The 19,443-nt window shown below is 56.7% G+C and overlaps 8 protein-coding genes across 8 annotated transcripts; 5 read left to right on the top strand and 3 right to left on the bottom strand.

Moving 5' to 3' along the window:
* Positions 1-468: 468 nt before the first annotated feature.
* Positions 469-1,991, top strand: F5144DRAFT_497101 (kinase-like domain-containing protein; the record flags this gene model as incomplete). Its single annotated transcript, XM_066786186.1, has 2 exons — positions 469-660; positions 729-1,991. 2 exons carry the CDS (start codon positions 469-471, stop codon positions 1,989-1,991), a joined length of 1,455 nt encoding a protein of 484 aa, XP_066640299.1.
* F5144DRAFT_365807 (uncharacterized protein) lies at positions 1,937-2,777 on the top strand. Its single transcript, XM_066784434.1, has 2 exons — positions 1,937-2,362; positions 2,540-2,777. The coding sequence occupies exons 1-2, from the start codon at positions 2,054-2,056 to the stop codon at positions 2,615-2,617; spliced, it is 387 nt and encodes a 128-aa protein (XP_066640298.1). The 5' UTR covers positions 1,937-2,053; the 3' UTR covers positions 2,618-2,777.
* Positions 2,778-5,968: 3,191 nt separating this feature from the next.
* Positions 5,969-7,855, top strand: F5144DRAFT_365812 (uncharacterized protein). Its single transcript, XM_066784435.1, has 2 exons — positions 5,969-6,601; positions 6,711-7,855. The coding sequence occupies exons 1-2, from the start codon at positions 6,144-6,146 to the stop codon at positions 7,678-7,680; spliced, it is 1,428 nt and encodes a 475-aa protein (XP_066640297.1). The 5' UTR covers positions 5,969-6,143; the 3' UTR covers positions 7,681-7,855.
* Positions 7,856-9,964: 2,109 nt separating this feature from the next.
* On the bottom strand, positions 9,965-12,485 carry F5144DRAFT_623487 (uncharacterized protein; the record flags this gene model as incomplete). The annotated part of the gene is made up of 5 exons (XM_066792154.1): positions 11,403-12,485; positions 11,040-11,350; positions 10,952-10,989; positions 10,478-10,666; positions 9,965-10,429 (listed from the first exon to the last, which is right to left on the bottom strand). Exons 1-5 carry the CDS (start codon positions 12,311-12,313, stop codon positions 9,965-9,967), a joined length of 1,914 nt encoding a protein of 637 aa, XP_066640296.1. The 5' UTR covers positions 12,314-12,485.
* A 436-nt stretch (positions 12,486-12,921) lies between these two features.
* Positions 12,922-15,635, top strand: F5144DRAFT_366277 (uncharacterized protein). Its single transcript, XM_066784440.1, has 5 exons — positions 12,922-12,934; positions 13,000-13,246; positions 13,321-13,451; positions 13,503-13,790; positions 13,844-15,635. The coding sequence occupies exons 2-5, from the start codon at positions 13,201-13,203 to the stop codon at positions 15,557-15,559; spliced, it is 2,181 nt and encodes a 726-aa protein (XP_066640295.1). The 5' UTR covers positions 12,922-12,934; positions 13,000-13,200; the 3' UTR covers positions 15,560-15,635.
* A 57-nt stretch (positions 15,636-15,692) lies between these two features.
* F5144DRAFT_365839 (glycoside hydrolase family 61 protein) lies at positions 15,693-16,827 on the bottom strand. Its single transcript, XM_066784439.1, has 3 exons — positions 16,206-16,827; positions 16,056-16,152; positions 15,693-15,996 (listed from the first exon to the last, which is right to left on the bottom strand). Exons 1-3 carry the CDS (start codon positions 16,643-16,645, stop codon positions 15,826-15,828), a joined length of 708 nt encoding a protein of 235 aa, XP_066640294.1. The 5' UTR covers positions 16,646-16,827; the 3' UTR covers positions 15,693-15,825.
* On the bottom strand, positions 16,828-18,129 carry F5144DRAFT_365838 (uncharacterized protein). Its single transcript, XM_066784438.1, has 2 exons — positions 17,751-18,129; positions 16,828-17,597 (listed from the first exon to the last, which is right to left on the bottom strand). Exons 1-2 carry the CDS (start codon positions 17,787-17,789, stop codon positions 17,010-17,012), a joined length of 627 nt encoding a protein of 208 aa, XP_066640293.1. The 5' UTR covers positions 17,790-18,129; the 3' UTR covers positions 16,828-17,009.
* Positions 18,130-19,430, top strand: F5144DRAFT_365837 (uncharacterized protein). The gene has a single exon (XM_066784437.1). The coding sequence runs from the start codon at positions 18,471-18,473 to the stop codon at positions 19,197-19,199; it is 729 nt and encodes a 242-aa protein (XP_066640292.1). The 5' UTR covers positions 18,130-18,470; the 3' UTR covers positions 19,200-19,430.
* Positions 19,431-19,443: the final 13 nt, after the last annotated feature.

Genomic DNA, 19,443 nt, shown 5'->3' with positions numbered 1-19,443 from the left:
GGTTTTTCTCATCCTTTCTGGAACTGCCTTAGTAGACTCTTCATGGTGATCTTGCGACTTTGCTGCTCTATGACCTGTCACGCGCCTGACAGTAACTTACCTAAGAGCTTTTGCCAATTCAATTTGTAACCGTTCGAAGTACCTTGCTTGAACCCGGAGGAGCGTGGCCCCGCTCAACCTCGACCTGCATCGAATTCTAAAACCTGGGTTCCTAGTCAAGCACCCGACGACAGCGTTTCGCGCTCCCCCTTGCATTGCTTCTTCCCCCAAGCGCTTTTGTTTTAAGGGCTACGAGAGCACCTTGATATCTCTCGGTTCGATCATCAACTTACTACCCAGGCGACATCGTACCCCGCACCTCTCTACGGCACAGATCGTCGACCCATCTACCGACCGCGACTCGAGACACGCGATCTTGCGCTACGCGACAGCAACCGTCGGGTTTGAGCGAGGCATCGCATTACCACCATGAGTACGGTAGCAGCGCAGGCACCGGGTGACCGCCAGCAGCCGCAAGTCCAGCCTTGTAGGTACAAGGTTGGAAAGGTGCTTGGAGCGGGGTCCTACTCGGTGGTCAAGGAGTGTATCCATATCGACACTGGGCGCTACTATGCGGCCAAGGTGATTAACAAGCGGTTGATGGCGGGGAGGGAACACATGGTATGTCTTGTCTTGACTGGAACTCGGTGGTTGCCACCCGTCTGACCCATCATCCCGCCGATATCTAGGTGCGAAATGAGATCGCCGTGCTCAAGAAGGTGTCGATGGGCCACCAGAACATCCTCACGCTCGTCGACTACTTCGAGACCATGAACAACCTCTATCTCGTCACCGACCTCGCCCTCGGCGGCGAGCTCTTCGACCGCATTTGCCGCAAGGGCTCGTATTACGAATCGGACGCCGCCGATCTCATCCGCGCCGTTCTTTCGGCCGTCGCCTACCTGCACGACCACGGCATCGTCCACCGCGACCTGAAACCCGAGAACCTACTCTTCCGAACCCCAGAAGACAACGCCGACCTATTGATCGCCGACTTTGGCCTCAGCCGGATCATGGACGAGGAACAGTTCCACGTGCTCACTACCACCTGCGGTACCCCCGGCTACATGGCGCCCGAGATCTTTAAGAAGACGGGCCACGGCAAGCCGGTCGACCTGTGGGCGTTGGGGGTAATCACATACTTCTTGCTGTGCGGCTACACGCCGTTCGACCGGGATTCCGACTTTGAAGAGATGCAGGCGATCCTCAACGCGGACTACAGCTTCACGCCGATCGAGTACTGGCGCGGGGTGTCGGACAGCGCCAAGGAGTTCATCCGGAAGTGCTTGACGATCGACCCGGGGAAGCGCATGACGGCGCACGAGGCGCTGCAGCACCCGTTCGTGGCCGGGTGGGCGCTCGTGTCGGCCGGCGGCGAGGGCGCCGACAAGGGCACCAACCTGCTGCCCACGGTCAAGAAGAACTTCAACGCCCGCCGCACGCTGCACGCCGCCATCGACACCGTGCGCGCCATCAACAAGCTGCGCGAGGGTCAAGCCGGCGGTTTCATGAATGGCGTGCGCAGCCGCGAGCCCGCCCGCGGGAGCCCCGCCGCCAACGCCAACGGCAACAGCAACAGCAACGGCAACCAAGCCCCACCCCAACCCCCGAGCGGCGAGGTCAAAACATTCCCCGGCCAACAAACCCCAAACCAGCAGAGCCAGAGCCAAGACAGCGGCTACGACACGCAGAGCCAAAGGAACGACACGGGAGCGAATGGGCATAATGACAGCAACGCAAACGGAAGCGGAAACAGCGACGGCGACGACGTCAACATGGAGGACGCGCCTCCTGCTGCTGAGGCTGACGCGCCCCCGCCGGCACCCGCACACTCGCACCTGCCGCCGGCGTATGCGGTGCCGCCTAGTTTGAGGCCGGGGAGCGAGGCGAATAAGGTGGTGGAGACGAGTAAGGGGTTGTGGAATGGGGTTGGTGTGGCGAGGCGGTCTTGAGGGGGGGCTTGAGGGCTATAACGGTGTGGGGGAGGATATATATGGCTTGGGTTTAGTGGGTGATGTTTGGTTTGGTTTGGTTGGTTAGACGAGGTGGTTGTGGGTTGAAGCTGGAGTTGGTTGCGGGAGATGAGTTGATGAATGAATGGGATGGCGCCGCGAGCTTCGGTTTCTTTGACTTGAGATATCTTGAGAGCAGGAGAGGGAGGGTCACGATCTGGAATCGCGCTTGGGTTTTTTTCTTCCCTCCTCTTTCTTTTTTGGTCGCGCACACTTATACCGGAGGAAAACAATCCACGTTGGTTCGGCTTCTCTTATGCTGTTTCTTTGTTTGTGCTTGCGTCGCGTTGTTCGGAACCATATATCACGATGTCTGGGCTTGCTTAGAGGGGAGCTGTCATCCTTTTTTCTTCCTTTTTCTCTTTTCTTCTTTCTCATTTTTTTTTTTTTTGAAGACACAACCTGTTGTCGTTTTCTTCTGCCTGAATTCTGTTTGAGATACCGTATGCGAGATGACAGGGTAATGTTGGTTTGACGGCTAGCCCGAGGACGACTGTGCCTTAGATATACGTTGCTTGCTTGCTACAGTTTCCCCCGATACATCATCATCTTTCAGGCTTCGATAACTTATCGCCCAATGCGGTTGTGGTCAGCTTATGCTTTTCCAGGCACGGGGGCACGGCATCTCGGGCTTTTGTTTGGTCTGATGTGCTGATGTGCTGATGTGCTGATCAACAACTTCGGCCGAAATGAACTTCAACCATGTGTCAGACGCATTGCTTTATCACCGGTAACGGAGTTTAGAGTACCTAAGAGAAGCCTGGTTCTATTCTGTACAGATTAGGCACATCTAATACACCATCTTTCAAGTACCTGCAAGCCCGAAGATCTGTTTCTTCCACCGCCTTTGCCCATCACATCACACCCAAACCCCCAACATCCGTATCACCGTATCACACGTATGCATGCACTTCGTCGGACCCTGAAAAGCGATTGGCGGTGGGCCGATCTGCCCCGGCAAGATCCGAATGGGCGGTCTAGCCCGACAAAGGCTAGCGCCACGCGGCAACTTTCTCGGCGGGGTTCCCAAAGACCCGTCGCCCGACTGAAGCCCCGAGGACCGACGCTGCTGCGCACTTTTGTTGTGGGGGAAGGCAAGCGAGCAAGCGAGGCAGCCGCCCGGCAAACACGGCGCTCTCGGAGATGAACCAACGGCCCCCGTTTAGGATCAAATCGCGCGCAGCATAAGGATGGCGGGGACGCTAGTTGGTTAATATTTACTTGGGATTTTTTTTTTTTGAGGCTTTTGGACAGTTGGTTGCTGCCAAGTCGAGGCTTGGGTTCCTTCAGACGGAGCATTGAATTACCCGTGGTCACTTGTCACTCCCGTCAGGAGTCAGGAAGGAGGAGGAAGGTCACTTCTAGCCCGTGATCTGCGATGCACGAGGCTGCATGGCCGTTCGGGTGCGTCCACTCATGGGATGTCAAGATCAGCGGAGGTTCTGCATGCCTTACCAGCTTACATAGCCGAACCTTCCAGTTCGAGAAGAACGAACTGTACGAAGTATGCGAGCAGCAGAATAAACTCCCGAGGACCTGGACCCTGGCATGGGGCGAGGGAACAAGGGAACAATCCATGACTAAAACAAGCGAAAAAAAAGGAAGCTGTTAATAAAAGACAGAGTTTTCGGATTTCGGGGTTCCCAATGGTTGGCGAGAATTGGGCCTCAACAATCCGCTGGATCTGCTTGAATCCACCAGGAACGGGCAGTTACCAAGCATCTTGGCTTTATGGACCCGCTGCCATAGCGGATGCCCCTTTGCCTGGCTGATTGGGCGGCTTTTGGAGCTAACAAAACATCAATCATGTGCTGTCCTTATTAGAGTCGTGGGCTTTTTTTGTGTGTGAGTTCTGGTTCAACGTTGGGAAAGGTGTCGATTGGCCCCTGCGGATCAAGTTCAACCGTCTGTGATCAGCGGACGATCACTGGCATGTTTCCTGCGAGCGGTTGGGCCCAGACTCAACAGGACACACGACACTGACCACGACACGCGCCTGCTGGAACCAAGGGGGTTTGATACCACCCCACTAGAATAGCCGACGTGCTTCAGGAACTTTACTGAGTAGGGATAGCTAAGAGGTTGCAATCCTTTATCTAAATAGGGTAACGGAAGGATTTATGTACCCCCCCTCAGCCATCACACCACAGACCATGGGGGGTTTCAATTGTCGAGATAGCTTCGCTCGGAGTGGCAGTATGGTGCGCTCTGGCTGTGTGCTGACACACCTGCTGAGGAACTTACACGATAGTCCCATTGTCACGGCGTTTTCGGCGTTTATCGAATTCGATCCCCCGGTCGATCATTCGCAGAACTAGCCGGATCGCCGTTGCAAAAACTGTGCTAGGCGACCCCAACCGGAGACTGGCCCAATCCTCGGAAGAGGCAACGACGACAACAATGGCAGAGCTCGCTTGATGCCAACACCGCATTCCAGACTGGGCGTCAAGCTCGCAAACCGTGTCTTACAACATGGCACAGCAGTGGCGCCCGCCCATTCAGCGGACCTCTTTTCCACGCGGCCGAGTAGTTACGTCGTAATACGCGGAAACCGCAGTCGCATTTCGTCCTTGGTACGGGAGATTTCACCATCCCATCTCAATCCCACGGCATTTGACCGCAGTGGTTGGGCATTCTTGAGAAACGAACAACCGCCATTTCATCAAAAGCTCGAACAGGGCTGGTGACACTGAATCCAGCCACTCAGGTCACGATGCGAGGGACCCGAGCACAGGCCTCTCGGATAGCACGGATCGGGAGCATTTGTGTGAAACCCATGATTGGATTGGCGGGCGGTCTGCCGTTGACGCCATGGACTGACTGGAGGGCGGGGAGGCAAGCAGGGGCTTTCCGTGCGCCATCCTGGGCGAGCGTCCTGTAGGGCTTGGCGGCGGTTTGTCTTGGGTTCAAGGTAACGGTACCTAAACTCCGGGTTTGAAAAAAGCTGCACAGGAAACGGGGCGGCCGGATTTCGTCAAGAGCCGAGTGATCCCGCCGTGAGTTGGGTGGATTTGTAGACCGGCCATTTCCAAACCCCGTCCAGCATGTTCCGCTTTTAGCTCGTGGCGCTGGCAGAAGACACATTCCATGTCCTCGCAACGGATGAGAGCCCCATGAGAGGCCAGCGGTACCCCTACACGTCACGCGACAAAGATTGAGACCTCGCAATGCCGAGAGTCCGCGAGTGGAAAGGCTCCGCACCGTTCCGCGTATGTAATTCGCCAGGAGATCTCAATCAGCTTTGGTAAGTTGAATCGGTATTTTTCCTTCTGCGATGGGACTGATGGATGAGGTGGCGGAACGTTGCTGGCGAGCCCCCAGATTCCACGAGAGTGCTCGTGTCGTGTACGACAGTTTCGTTTTCATCATGTGTAGCACATGCACATGAATCATAAAACGGATGTCAAGGCAGCCATAGCGATGGAAACGGCGAGCTTAGTAATATTCCGAGAATCTGCTTTCCGTGGCTCCGTGGCCTGCCGCAAGCAGCAACGATGGGATTCCAAGTCTTTGAAATGCAAGCCCCACCTTCCGGTTGGCTCGGACAAGCCATGATTCCCGCGCACCTAGCAGGCGGGCATTCCCAAGACTTGCACCGACATTGGGGGGCCTTGGCGTTTCGGTGGCCCAGTCTTTGCCATTCTCTCTGCTCGCTTTTCTTAGCGCCTCGCTGCATATGAAAGCCGACACCCGCCCGCCCGCGCACCCCCCATCCCGTCCGCCGCCCGCAGTACACCGTCATGACCTTTTGTGCCTCTCTCTCTCTCTCCCAACCACCACCGCCGCCGCCGCCAACCCGTTCATCCCCCTTCTCCTCGAACCTGTCAACGCCGATCCCCTCCCTTGGGCGACCCGGGTAGCTGGCCTAGCCACTAGTAGAAGCCCGTAATTCGAAGCATCCCTATGCAGCGACAATAACGAGCGAACTCCGACATCCCTCGATTCTCGCCATCCTCCTCTCCCTTCTCCCTTACCTTACCTCCGAAACGGAAAAGCCACACTCTTGCCTTCCGGAGGACGGTGTTTGGGGTTCTCCGCAGAAACAAGGAGCTCTTTACTTACCTATAATCGATCCTCTTTTCTCTCTTCTCGATGTCGTCCACCACCATGGAGGGCGTTCAAGAATTCCCCGCCATGATCACCCAGGCACCAGCGATGAAGCCGAAACTGTTGCCCCTAAGATGGCCCGGCACATTAGCCCAGCTAAACCCGATACCACACAAGTACCGCTCCACCCGGAAGTTGCGCCTGCAACTACGAGGATCCAAAAGCCATAACCAGCCCGATGACATCACAAAACTGCAGAGGTCGTTTGATGTGTTGAAGTCGGTAAGGGCGTTGCGCTCGAGGAGGTGGACTATTTGGGACTTGCAACACCCCATGACGTTTGGGTTTATTCTCTTTTCGCTGGCGATCCTACCGTCGGCGCCGTTTATTAAGACTGGGGTGCTGGTCGTGCTCGGGTTGCTGCTCCTGATGCCGGCTACACAGCAGTTCTTTCTGCCATCATTGCCGATATGGACGTATCTGCTTTATTTCTTTGCGAGCCGGTAAGTTTGTCGTGTCCCGGAGTGTGCTCGGAGCGAGCCTAGGCGTTCCGCACATGAACTCTCGAGGGCCAGGAGCCGATTCCAGGTTGCTGACTCTTGGGATCCATAGATTTATCGGTGCTGAATATCGGCCGCATATCTGGGTGAAAGTGCTCCCTGCGCTCGAAAACGTTATGTACGGCGCAAATCTTTCCAACATCCTCTCGGCCCACACCCACGCCGTCCTCGATGTCATCGCCTGGGTACCCTATGGCCTCGGCCACTTTGCGCTGCCCCTGGTCTGCAGCATCTTCATGTTCCTCTTTGCCGCCCCGGGAACCACCCCGGTCTTCGCCCGCGCCTTCGGCTACATGTCGATGCTCGGCGTCACCATCCAGCTCGTCTTCCCCTGCACACCGCCCTGGTACGAGAAGCTCCACGGCTTGGAGCCGGCGCATTACGGCATGGAGGGGTCCCCCGCGGGCCTGCGCCGTATCGACGAGCTGTTTGGCGTCGACATGTACACAACGAGCTTCACCACCGCTCCCGTGCCCTTCGGTGCCTTCCCCAGTCTCCACGCCGCCGACGCCATCCTCGAGGCGCTATTCATGCAGTACTGCTTCCCGCGCTTCCGGCCCTTCTTCATCTTCTACGCCGTCTGGATCTCGTGGTCCACCATGTACCTCAACCACCACTACGCCATCGACCTCGTCGGCGGCGGCATCTTTGCCGCGGTCGCCTACTACATCGCGCGCACCAAATTCCTCCCGCGCCCGCAGCTCGACAAGTCGACCCGCTGGGAATACGAGTATGTCGAGCACGGCGACCGCCCCCGGTCCCTCGACGAGGAGCACGGGCTCGGATACGGCCTCGGGCTGCTGCGGCGCCCGGGCACCGGCGATAGCGACGAGTGGACGCTCGGCAGCAGCTCGAGCTTCGACTCCATGAGCCGCGGCGACACCCTCTGCGGCAGCAGCAGCTCAACCCCCGGCATCCTGAGCCCCACGACCCCGAGTGATGACCACTACGACGTCTGGACTAAGGCTCGGTTTGGCCCGGCGAAGGAGGGCGAGGGCGGCAAGTCGTTTGCCGGGCGCTGAGCTGTCTAGCTGGCTTGCTGTCGGTCACTGCTATTGCTACTGCTGAGCTCGTCTCGTCTTGCTGGGTTGGCTGCATGCGCGGCAGGCTCTGGGCATGCGCCGTCGAGTCGAGTCGAGGTTCGAATGAACCAAATCCTAGAAGCACCCTTCCAAACCACAACAACCCGCCCACCCTTTTCCGTCTAGAATGACCTGCTCAGCTCGTCAGCCGACCGGAACTCCTCCCCTCTCCCAAGAGGCTCCCAGGAGGCTCCCAGGAGTCTCACCACCTTTCACCGAACCAGCCTTTTCGCTTGGTTCAGTATCACCAACGGAATCGGAAACGGACGGAAACGGATCGGCAAATGGAATTATACCCCTTCTCTCGTTCGCTTGATGGGATGGAATGGATAGATAGATACCAGGGGCATTTGCATGGCGTCGCGCGCTTTTACAGTCGTTACACACTTACACATACACTTCGTTTTTTTCTCACGCGGGTTTATACCTACTGCACCCACCCGGTTTGGGGGGAGGCACTTTTTTGTCGTTTTGCATGGCGTGGCATGGGACATGGGCGTGGGACATGGGCATCGGGGGCATCGGAGGAGGCTTGGTATCGCATGGCGAGGGGTGGTGGTTTTTCGGGATGGGAAGGGCGGCGTCGGGGAGGAGAGGAGACGGCGGACGGAGGATTGAGCGGTTGGATCGGGGGGTTGGTCTAGATCGTTCCGTCGCGCTGGGTTGGCTGGATCGAGTGGATGGGTTATTTTTAATATCCTCTTTTCTTTTCTTCCCCTTTTCTTGTCTTCTCTCTCACCTCATCCTTTTCCTCCCCGAGTACAGAAGAAGAAGGGTAGTGTGGTTATGGGGGTAGAGGAGCGACGGGCTGGGCGAGAGACGGAGAATGGGTAATGATAATGCGTTGGATGCGGTGCATGTGTGGTGGGAGGGTGGGGGTTAATGGCGACGGTGGAAAAGAGGGAGTACCAACCACACCTTAGGTTGTGTACCGCCTTGGGCCTGGGGCGGTTGGTTTTGTGGTGTTGACGGACGAGGTTGATACCCACCGGAGGTCGGAGGTGTTGGGCGAGGGTTGGTTGGGATGAAATGAATAAATACTAATAGACACGCTGTATTGGATTTGCAAAAACCTGCTGCTTACTCCACATCGTCGGCGTCGGTCAAGATTCGGTCGTGTCTCCGTACCCTAACAAGGAGGGAGGAGTAAGCCCAACAAAATCAGTCTTGCTGACGAACGGGTGGGAAAGACATGTCGTTGAATTAAGAAAACGCCTTTGTTCGGAAAAGGCGACCTGCGCGAAGTCTGGCTCAGCCTCAATCTCACTGCAGTGAGTGCCGGGGTGGGTGTGGGAAGGTTGAGTTCGGTTGCAGGCAGGGGGTCGGCGTTTTGGAGGATAAAGGCAGAAAAAGGTGGGTTTTTTGGGGGTTCAGCCGCACACCATCGGCCGTGTCGACACGTGGGAACGTGGGTGGGTGATGATGGATTTAGTGAGGTTCCAACGGCGCTGGCTGTCATGTGATTGATGTGTGATCCGGGATACCCAAATGGGTTCTGTCTCGAACATTGTTGGTATGAGGAGTCGCGAGGATTATATAGTATGGGAGACGGCAAAACCGGAGACGGGGGCGGAGGTGGGTTTGGGAATGGCAACGGGGACGGGAACGGGGACGGGATGGGACACGATGTTCCTAGGCCGAACTTGGGAACGCGGCGGATTGAAGCGGCCCCTTTTGAGACTCGGCGAGTTATTGTTAACGCCAACACCCAGAACACACGACTCTGCCACCACAAATTTTAAAGCCTGTTTATTTACTACCGCAAGGTAAGCTAAGTATGCAGCCGGACTCGAGCATCCAGCCCAGCCTCCAATATTGGGTTTCGATTCGTGCTTGAAGCAAATCATTCCATCTCCTCCTCTCGGTCAATGCGGGCGGTTGACCCAGCCGACGCCTTCCTTCCAAGATATCATCCTCGGAATGGCCATCCAGACCGGCCTGCATGTAGACCAGGTGGTATCCCCCAAAACGCCCAAGATATCCGAGAGAGGTAATCGTACAAAACTCGTGTGGTTACAGAGATAGCAAAGAGAAATGAGCAAAAAAATTGCCTTGTCGGGGAATTTCACATGGCGAAACCATGGTGGCCCGGGAGGCGTAAAGATCGAGCATGTGGTCCAGTAGAACGTATCTCGTGCGGCCGAAAACAAAAGCGGAAATCGATGATGAAAACTCCATGTCCACCGAACCGCCCCCGACGGATTTCGAGACTGATGTATACTCCTCAATAGGAGCCATGACCACGCTTGGTACCCCCCTCCCAGGAAATACTAGGCATTCGGTTCTTCTTCGCATTTTTCTTCTTGGACTTGCCCTGGCTACCCGAGTGGGAGCCCTTTCCGCCAGAAGATTGCTTGCGGTCGGGCGTCTTCAAGATGCCTTTGGGGACCCGAGAAGAAACTGACGGGGTGCTGTAGCGTGCGCCATTCGGGGTGCCGTTGGGCGGCGCCAGGTTGTTGGATGGGCCCTTCGCGGTCCAAGGTTGCGAAGGAATCACTTTTCGAGGCGTGTAAACACCTGGAATGGGAACCGGGGTCAAGGAGGCGATCCGTGTCTTGGTCGGGGTGCTAGGCGGCATGGCCTGCGCGGCCTCGGTCGCCTTACGCATCTCCGACATGGACTGGTAGCCGGGAGGGACGCTCGCCGCGCGGAGGCCCCGCTGGGTGGTGTCCTGGGATGAAGAGCCTGCCTAAGGACTCTTCACGCCGGGAACAACAGGGGGAAAAATGGGCGTGACCTTTGGAGGTTTCTTGGAATCGCTCGGTCCCTCGGCCGAGGATGAGGCCTTCTTCTTGGACTTTTCTTTGCCCTTCGATTTCTTAACGGGAGACGGTTCAGACTCGGCCGGAGATGGATCGACTTGCTCGATGCTGGCGCTCTCGACCCGAGCCTTCTTGGACTTCTTGACGGGCGTGGACGTAGTGTCCTGTTGGTTGGCGCTCCCCTTCTCGACATCGCCGTGCTTGCGCTTCTTAGCGGCCTTCTTCGGCGTGCTGGATTTGGCGTTTAGCGGAGGTGCCTGTGTCATCTCAACATCGTCATCGTCCGAGGCGTCCATTCCAATTGTGCCGGCGCTGCCATTAGCGACACCGAATGGCTGATAACGAGCCTTCAGGTTCTTCGGCTGAGGCCGAGGGGCTTTGGTGACGGCGGCAGTCGATGCGGTGGCCAAAGCAGGCTCGCTTCCGCCCTCCTCCCCGAACCGTGTCACGCGAGTGATGTGCAGAACGCGATCGACCGATTGGCTGTCTGTTCGAGGGTCAGTAAACAGCTTGTTAAGCACGTTTCACTTAACATACGAGCTTCATAGCTGGTCCCTGTCTTTCCAGGGATGAGGACCTTGATGGCGTGGTTTACCGGCTCTTCAAACTGGCCGGTGTACTCGCTCCCCTCATGAGCAAAAATGGCCTTTCCAGCATGGACCTTGTCAAGGGGAATAGCGTGCTTCTGGATAACTTCGATAGGCACAGACTTTGGAGTCGTGAAGTACCAAATCTGTTTGCCTTCTGCCTTTGCTTTCTTAAAGGCACGCGCAACCGCAGCGGCGTCGACATTCTCCTCTGCTTTGCGAAGATGGAAACCCTGCGTAACAATTTCACGGGGCGGCTGGCTGTAAAATGGTTAGCGCTTGAAGTCTCGGGGGTCAGGCTGGGAGTACTGACACTGTGGTCTTTCCACTCAGCTTCTCAACGGCGGTGGATTCAGTCATCTCCTCATCCTCAGAGTCCGAGGCGGACTGCTCCGTATCGGCTGACTCCGCGTCGCTCGTATCCTCAGAGCGGCTGGCTATCTCCTTGCCCTTCGCGTTCCCGTTGACAGTCGTAGAAGATTTGGGGGCCGGCACCGACTTCGATTTGGACTTCTGCGCAGGCTCAGGCTCATCCTCGCTATCATCCTCGCTCTCATCCTCACTCTCACTCTCAGCCTCGCTCTCAGAGGCTGACTCTTCATCCGAGGAAGAGGTTTTCACCGGCGCGGAATCGGCCTTGCGACCTGGCTTGACCGCAGGCGCAGAATCGTCGTCGGACTCTTCGTCGCTGGACGCGCTCTCGGCGTCGGAGCTCGTATCCTCTGACTTAATCTTTTCGCTCTTGATGTTTTTCTTATCCGCTTTTGACTCTGGCTCGGAATCGACGGCCATCTTGTCACCCTCATCGTCCTCGCTGCTGCTCTCGCCTGCGGACGACTCAGAAGCCTGACGTTTCTTAGGAGTGCCAGATTTGGTAGCAGAGCTCGAGGCCTTCGCTTTGGGGGATGCGGCAAGGTTGGTTCCGGCCTTTGCTAGTTTGCCTGTGTTGATTGGCGTCGACGCGACCTTCTTCGCATTCATTGTTTCTCCCCAGCTCTTGGTGTCACGTTTCGTTTCGGTATCGCTGCCACTGGAGCTGTCGCTATCGCTGTCACTGTCGCTCTCGCTCTCGCTCTCGCTCTCGCTCTCCACAGGCTTATCGGCATTGCGAGCGCGCTTCGGGTCGGTTCGAGTGAACATCTTGGGAACCATACCGCGCACGAGGCCCGCAGCAGTGGCGGCGTGCTGCGAGAGAGTGCCGATAGGCGCGCGCGGCCCTGCCATGAGGATTGATTTTAGCGGTTGGTCGCAAGAAGGCAAAGTTCGAATCGCGAGATGCTGGGGTGGAAGGAAGTAAAAACAACAAGAACGGGCAAAAAGCGACAGAAATGAAAGTGATCGTTGTTTGTTTCCTGCCGTTTTTTTTTCCGGCCTCCAAAAAAATTCACGATAAGCTTCTCCCTGCTGCATGACCCCTGTAACAGCGCAGCTTGTGAAGGTGGGGGTTGGTGGGGTCGCCGCAACAACGGCTATTGTGGGAGATGATTGGTTGAGGGGAGTTGGGACAAACGGAAAAGTTTCGATTGAACCACAAACCTTTGGAAGGAAAGAAAGCTCGACCGAATCTGTTGGTCAGGTCGCGCAAGGGCGACTTTGAGTGTAGGAGCTGAATTTTGAATGAAGTCTTCAGGTAGTTTGTGAATCGAGTTGCCGACTGAAGTCGGTGGGTGCGAAATAAACGGTTCGAGAAGAATTAAGTTTGGGGTTGGAAGTCGGAGAAAGTGAGGAGGAAGTTGAAGCTGGTTGCTCAAATTGTTGTTGTGTTTGGAGAAGGAAAAGAAATGGCCACAAACAAGAGAAGGAAGTTGGATGGCGGCAACGGCAGCGGCAGTTCTACGCCAACTGGTATGGAAATCCTCAAAAACCAATTCAATTCAATAAATTGTTGCAGCCATGCTGACGCGATCCAGCGATGAGCGCGTTTGCAGCGCGGCAACAATTATGGGGGACGGCAGTTGCGAAAAACAACAATGTTGAGAAGAAGGCTACCCCAGAGCCAGTGCTCGATAATTCTCGGTCTGCCCAGTCGAGAAAAAGTGAGACCCCCTCGGCTCGGTCTGTGGTAGGTCGCCGGACCAAGCGCCAGTCCCCAGAGGCACCGGCCGTGGCCGATGCGAAGCAAGCACAAGGCATCGAAATCGGGGCGGGGGTTTCAGGGTAGGTGTCTAACTCCCTCATGTTAACGTTAACGTTAACTCATCATCGGCTTCACTTTACGGTACTGATTCAAGCCAGCCCTTCCACGCCCGGCCTTGAGTCCAACGGGATACTCGTCAGGCACCACTCATCCTTCAAGCCCAACAAGAAGAATCTCCAACGAAAACCCGGTGGACGTGTTGTTCTAGCTGCCTCTGAAGGAGAGGTAAGTGGCGCAAGTCCCTCCCTAGGTAGTCTCGGTGCTAACAAAACATAGCGGTTAGTCGTTCTTGGGAGTTTCGGCATCAAGGTTCGCGAGGGCGAAGCTACGTTCGCTGGTGCCATCTTGACCCCGTCCGACCCGGTCCAGTGGGTTCATGCTCCCCATTGCCATGCCGTGGCCGTTCTCCGAACCGCAGATGATACAGTCCTCGAGCTTCAACCCCACCCTGCCGCCAAAGGGCTGAGACAATTGGCTGCCCTGAATCCCGCCTTTGCCAAACTCTGGAATGAGAATCCGCAAACAACGGGCTCAAAATCCAACTCCGCTACAACCTTCCAAATTGTTTGTGCTCAGCTCACCTGGCCTTGACTCAACCCACCGGCTAACCTAAGCAGATATACACTTCGCAGGATGTCCCTAAGAGGGTCGTCCTGCAAGAGCTCGTCTCTCCGGCGCAATGGAACAAGAAACTCTCCGGGCTGGCCGTAGCGAAACGGAAAGGGACTCCTGTGATATTTCTGTGCGGGCCAAAGTCATCGGGGAAGTCAACGTTTGGGCGACTCCTGACGAACCGCTTCATGACCGACCGGGCTGGTTCCAAGAACAGGCCCTGGTCCAGCGTGATGGTCCTCGACATAGATCCTGGGCAGCCGGAATACTCTCCTCCCGGAGTCATCTCCCTGTCTAATATCACCATCCCGAATTTGTCTCCGTCGTTTTGCCATCCCACCCTCACACCAGCAGAAGGCCAACTTCGGGCCCACGCCATCGCATCCGTCACACCAGGCCTCGATCCGGCCCACTACATCGAGTGCGTTCTCGACCTCCTCACCCACTACCAACGGCACCCTGATCCCAAGCCACCGCTGGTGGTCAACACACCAGGCTGGGTCCAAGGCACCGGCCTCGATATCCTAAGCGAGCTAATCATGGCCGTCCACCCGACCGAAGTCATCTACATGTCACAGGACGGTCCCGAAGAAACGGTTAACAGCCTCCAAGAGGCTTGCACCACCACCACTCCTCCAACCCCTTTCTCCACCCTCCCCTCCCAGCCCAGCGAGGCGTCCTCCACGCGCACATCCCTCCACTTCCGCACGATGCAGACAATGTCCTACTTCCACCTACACCCGCCCACCCAGCAACCCTACCCAACCTGGGACCCCACGCCGTTGAGCGAGCTGCGTCCCTGGCGCGTGCGCTACGCCGGAAAAGACAGAGGGTTCCTCGGCATCCTCTGCTACGACCACCAGCCGGCGCCCGAACTCCTCGCCGAGGCCATCAACGGCACCATCCTTGCGCTAGTCAAGCTCGAGAACCGCGCCGCGTTGGGGGACCTCCTCCCCGATACCGATACCGACACCGACGTTGACGCGGATGTCCACCCCAACTCCTCCCCCTCCCCCTCGACCTCAACCCAACACACCACCCACACTAGCAAACCCCACCACCAACCCAACCCCCCCTCCCCCAATACAGCAGCAAACAGAACCCAACCCCCAACCCAAACAGAATACCGCCTCCCCCTCCTCCCCAATCCACAATCGCGCCCCCTCCCCCCACAACACTCCCACCTCCTCGGCCTCGTGCTTGTCCGCGGCGTTGACACCGTGCGAGGTGAGCTGCAGCTGCTGGCTCCGCGGGGGGTGGTTGACGGCATTGCCGGCCTTTTTAGTGGCGAGAGTGGGAGTGGTAGTGGGAGTGGTGATGGTGGGAGTGGGGGTGGCAGTGGGTGGGCTGGGGGAGAGACGGCGGCGAAGGGATTGGTGTTGGTTGCGGGGCGGTTTGATACGCCGACGTGGGCGTATGGGGAGGATTTGTATTTGAGGGAGGCTGGGAGGGTGAGTATGGGGGGTGCGGGATTGGAGGGAGGTGAGGATGGGGATGATGTGAGTGAAGATGGGAGCGAGGATGGGAGTGAGGATGAAGATGACAGTGATGAGAGTGAGGGTGGGGATGGGGACGATGGGGGTGTTGAGCGAGAGACCGGCAGCGGGAAATCACGGAGGGCGGTTGGGGAGGTACCGTGGGTGGAAATGCTGCACGGGAGCCAGAGGCGGGCTGTGGGGAGCAAGGTGTGGAGGGTGAGGAGGGATTTGGGGAGGAACTAATGGAAGACAAATATTGTGCACGTTTCGGCGGTATGGTCAGTGTGTCACATATAACTGCTTTTAGAAGAGACTCGACGAAGCCGGAAGGGACCCGTCTAGGGTATCATATCATGTACGTGTCCATCGACAGTATGTACAACGAAATCATGGGTCATTCCCCTACGCCGCTATGCATCCACCCAACCCAACCTAAACCAACCCGCCTACTCGTCCACCCTACGAACAACGTGGGTAGCCGGTAATAGCTCCCGCCACCAAGACTACCTCTAGCAGGAGAAGACGTCCGGGCCCGGGATGCTGTACTCGTCGGAGGGCGACATGGAGTAGATGTCGACGATGATGCCGGGGTCGTTGGCCGGGTACGCGCCAGGGAAGCTGACGGTGCTGGAGGGCACCGAACCGGAGCCGCCAACGATCTTGAGCTGGGCGCATTCCATCTGGTCATGATGTTAGGAGGAACGGGTGATCAGTGGAGGATGGAAGGACGGGAGCTTACGTAGAGCTGGGCACCACCGGGGGAACCGGCGCTGTGGAGAGCAATCATCTCGGCGCGGAGGAGGTACTCGCCCTCGGGAATGCAAGCCGGGATGTCACTGCGGTTGGTTAGCACCCATCCAGTTGAGCATACTCTCGTGAGGCATCTTACATGGTGTGGAGACCAGAGTTCTCGATGACGGTGCTGGTGCCCCACTGGCCGCCGTTGTAGCCGTCCTCCTGGATCTTGAACCACCCACCGCCGATACCACTGTCGGACACAGCGTCGTCGACCTTCTTGAGGTAGGCCAGGGTCGGGCCCTTGTGGCTCGCATCCATCACATCCTCGGGGCCCGAGGTGAGGGTGTGCCTCCAGACGGCCTTGACGGTGGTGCCGGCGGTGACGGTGATGATCTCGCCGGACGGGGTCGTCGGGTTGGGGCCGCCGTTGCAGGCAACGTCGTCTGAAGTGACGTCAGTGATGGGGCCATCGTAGGTCGGGGTCCGGATGGCGTGAGACACCGGGTATGTTTCGCCATCCGCCTCGAGCTGGACAAAGATGGTGTGTGCCGAGGCCACCGAGGCAGCCGCAAGGAGAGTGAAGGCCTTCATTGTGTGGATGTAGGGGGATGCTGTGAGTTGCTCGGTGGTCTCCGTCACAGAGTTGACAATGAGGGCTGGGATGGGAAGCTGTATTTATATTAACTATCTGCTTGCTCAACCCGGTTCTCGTTACCAACCCCTTGATGGCCATGCCCTCGAAACCTACATAGGCCATGCATCAACATTCTGGGGTCTGGGATTGGGCGCTTCGCATCCAGGAAGCTAGACTGACGGGCGGGTCATGACACTGACGAGCTTGCGCGTGGGGGAGAGGCGGAAGAAGGAGGTCCGAACGGAGGAATTCATATATTTAAATGGATAGACTGTCTCATCCCGACGTGCAGATCGCCTTGTTCTCTTTCCCATGCCCGGGTCACGGCGTGGGATCGGCAAGCTGAGACCCATTTTTCTCCCAACGGTGCACCTTTTCTCGAAGTCGAAAGACTGAAATCGGTGGAACAACAAACCCTGTTCTTTGAAGATCGCCGGTTGCTTTCCGGGGTAAAGTCAAAGCGACCATTGAGAGGGCTTGCAAATGCCCGCGGTGGGCCACACCAACACAGGTCGCCCCGTGTATTTCGGGTGAATTGGCGACTTCAAAACCACGCCGTCTTGTTTCCGGCAGGAAGGGGGCCAGGGCGGCAAGGCGGCTCGACGAAGCTCGAGGCATAAAAACGACTTTGGCTGACAAACTCCACATTCGGTAGGCATCAGGTTGAGGCAACTGCCAGAAAACCCGGTTTTGCTGCCCACTAGTGCCGTTTTTGGAAAACTCGCGTGGACGGTCGGGAGGGAAGGTGCTTCTCCTTGAGGAAGTGTGGAAGCGCGGACTGCGCGGGAACGGGAGAGCTGCCCTGGGTTCCGACAGAAAGGGGTGAGATCTGTTATCAGCGAAGCCAAAAACCACCAAGCGACTTCCATGGGAAGGAGGGGTGCTCGGGTGCCTGATAGTTGAACTTGTCTTCATGCGCGGTGTATATTAGCAACATTTATCAAGTAATGCAGTTGCTTAAGCTCAATCCTGAGAAGTGAAAACACGCAAGGGAAGGTGGGGAGGTAGGTAAGGAAAGAACCAGAGGAGGAAATGAGCAGGGAAAGAGCGAAAAGTGCTTACATTGAACTGGAAAGAAGTTGCCGCCATTTTGCCTTCCATCTCTTTCCCTCTCGAGAAGCATCTGGTTGAGGCCCTAATAATAACAGTGACGACGGGGAGAAGGGTTGTTGCCCGCTTCTTTCCAACTTCGAGCCACCGCCCGACCTCTATCGCTTGATCTTGCAACGTCCTTCCTTCGGTCTCGTTCGCGGCACCCGACAACCGCGACTTCGCTCAAGTCTGCTCTCCATTTCGCTTTGACTCGACTTCGACTACCAGTCCGAAAACCATGCCAAATCGAAGGGCCGGCCGTGCTGGGTTTGGCGATGCTTGTCATCCAATATGCGAGTATGGAGTATGCCAAAAAGAAAATAGCATTTTCTTTGCGGTGTAAGCGGCCAATCGAGTCGTCGAAAAGATTGGAGGCGCTTTAAGTTGTTCTGGCACAATGCTTTCTCTGCCGTCAAGTTCCCTTTGTTCCCGGTGATGGTAGGAAGGAAATTGGTCCTCTAATGCAAGGCAGCAGCAGGAACCTCCAAGACAAAGCCATTCGTGACAAGCTATCTCCAGTTAGCAGAGGATCCCAACGAAATATATAAGGGACCTGAAAGGGATAAGAATAACTTGCCTTCGGATTGCCCCTCTCGCACGAACTCCCAGAAACCATTAGAAACCACTGAGTATTTCCCAGCACGACCAAGCCACTTCAGTATCCATACCCAACCTCTTTCCTGACAGGCGATGGAAACCGGCGGTTCAGAAGCCCAGCCAGCGAGCGGCTGGAGTGGCACTCAAATCGCATGGATAACTGTCTTGGGAGTCACCGCTTTCATATCACTAGTCGGGTTCGCCTTCAAGACTTTGTGTTGCTGCCTGGAATCGAGGGAAATGGCACCTAGGGTGGACAGCGCAGTAGCAGAACTTGGCCTTCAGGAACCCCGTGCCGCGTTACTTAAAGAAAAGCCGAACCGCCGAGATATTTCTATCAGCGCCAACACCCTTAGGGGCCCCGAAGCATCTTCTGCTACAGCCCCTGCGGTTCAGCCTAGACCGTTTGCTGTACAGCCCCGTCCGTTTGTTGTACAGCCCAGTCCGTCTGTTGTCGGTCGCGATGATGAGAATGACAGCAGCGACAGCGATGGGAGTGTGGGGTCACCTCGGGGTACGAGGGTTGTCCAGCCTCGTAGGGCAGTGCCGGCCACCCAAGTCCAACCAAGCGAGATCAAACCGATCATTTTGCTACGAAGGTCACAGATCTACGACGGCAACCTGGGGGCCGCCGTTGTTGATCAGGACTTCGAGATTTCCTTAGACGGCTCCGTGCCCCAAGCCATCAAGAAAGAAGAACCGCCCATGGACCGTCGCACGCAGAATCCGTCTCCGGCACGGGACACTAGACTTCAAATCAACCGCTACTGGACAGAAGATACAGCCAAGTCTGCCCCAGAGAAACCGCCAAGTCAGGGCTAAGTCCAACCGAGGTCGAGACCCGAATACCGAGGTTGACCAAACCAACCACCAGGCCCAGGATATTGGCGTCATGCAAGTCGCGATCGTCGAGCAGTGAGGACCATCTGGGCGGGCCCGAGACACCGGAATCCTCCGTGCCCTCCCGTTCCAGAACCATGGTATGAATGGCTCCCTGTCTGTCTTGTCACCTGGCCCCTCCGTGACGGATGATCCAGAACCTCTATTCATAGATTCATAGTTAGGC

The sequence above is a fragment of the Chaetomium tenue genome (assembly GCF_020726465.1).
Source record: "Chaetomium tenue strain MPI-SDFR-AT-0079 chromosome Unknown F5144scaffold_6, whole genome shotgun sequence".
In the NCBI taxonomy this organism is placed as follows: Eukaryota; Fungi; Ascomycota; class Sordariomycetes; order Sordariales; family Chaetomiaceae; genus Chaetomium; species Chaetomium tenue.
Note: the sequence above shows the minus strand (reverse complement) of the source record. Positions and strands in the feature narration are given on the sequence as shown.

Coding starts and splice junctions, on each gene's coding strand:
- F5144DRAFT_365807 (XM_066784434.1), top strand. CDS start 2,054: ATGTTTGGTTTGGTTTGGTTGGTTAGACGAGGTGGTTGTGGGTTGAAG. Junction 2,363..2,539: donor TCGGAACCATATATCACGAT/GTCTGGGCTTGC, acceptor GGCTAGCCCGAG/GACGACTGTGCCTTAGATAT.
- F5144DRAFT_365812 (XM_066784435.1), top strand. CDS start 6,144: ATGTCGTCCACCACCATGGAGGGCGTTCAAGAATTCCCCGCCATGATC. Junction 6,602..6,710: donor CTTTATTTCTTTGCGAGCCG/GTAAGTTTGTCG, acceptor TGGGATCCATAG/ATTTATCGGTGCTGAATATC.
- F5144DRAFT_366277 (XM_066784440.1), top strand. CDS start 13,201: ATGCGAAGCAAGCACAAGGCATCGAAATCGGGGCGGGGGTTTCAGG. Junction 13,247..13,320: donor ATCGGGGCGGGGGTTTCAGG/GTAGGTGTCTAA, acceptor TACTGATTCAAG/CCAGCCCTTCCACGCCCGGC. Junction 13,452..13,502: donor TAGCTGCCTCTGAAGGAGAG/GTAAGTGGCGCA, acceptor AACAAAACATAG/CGGTTAGTCGTTCTTGGGAG.
- F5144DRAFT_365839 (XM_066784439.1), bottom strand. CDS start 16,645: ATGAAGGCCTTCACTCTCCTTGCGGCTGCCTCGGTGGCCTCGGCACAC. Junction 16,153..16,205: donor AACTCTGGTCTCCACACCAT/GTAAGATGCCTC, acceptor AACCAACCGCAG/TGACATCCCGGCTTGCATTC. Junction 15,997..16,055: donor CCGGTGGTGCCCAGCTCTAC/GTAAGCTCCCGT, acceptor CATCATGACCAG/ATGGAATGCGCCCAGCTCAA.
- F5144DRAFT_365838 (XM_066784438.1), bottom strand. CDS start 17,789: ATGGAAGGCAAAATGGCGGCAACTTCTTTCCAGTTCAAT. Junction 17,598..17,750: donor CAACTTCTTTCCAGTTCAAT/GTAAGCACTTTT, acceptor CCGCGCATGAAG/ACAAGTTCAACTATCAGGCA.
- F5144DRAFT_365837 (XM_066784437.1), top strand. CDS start 18,471: ATGGAAACCGGCGGTTCAGAAGCCCAGCCAGCGAGCGGCTGGAGTGGC.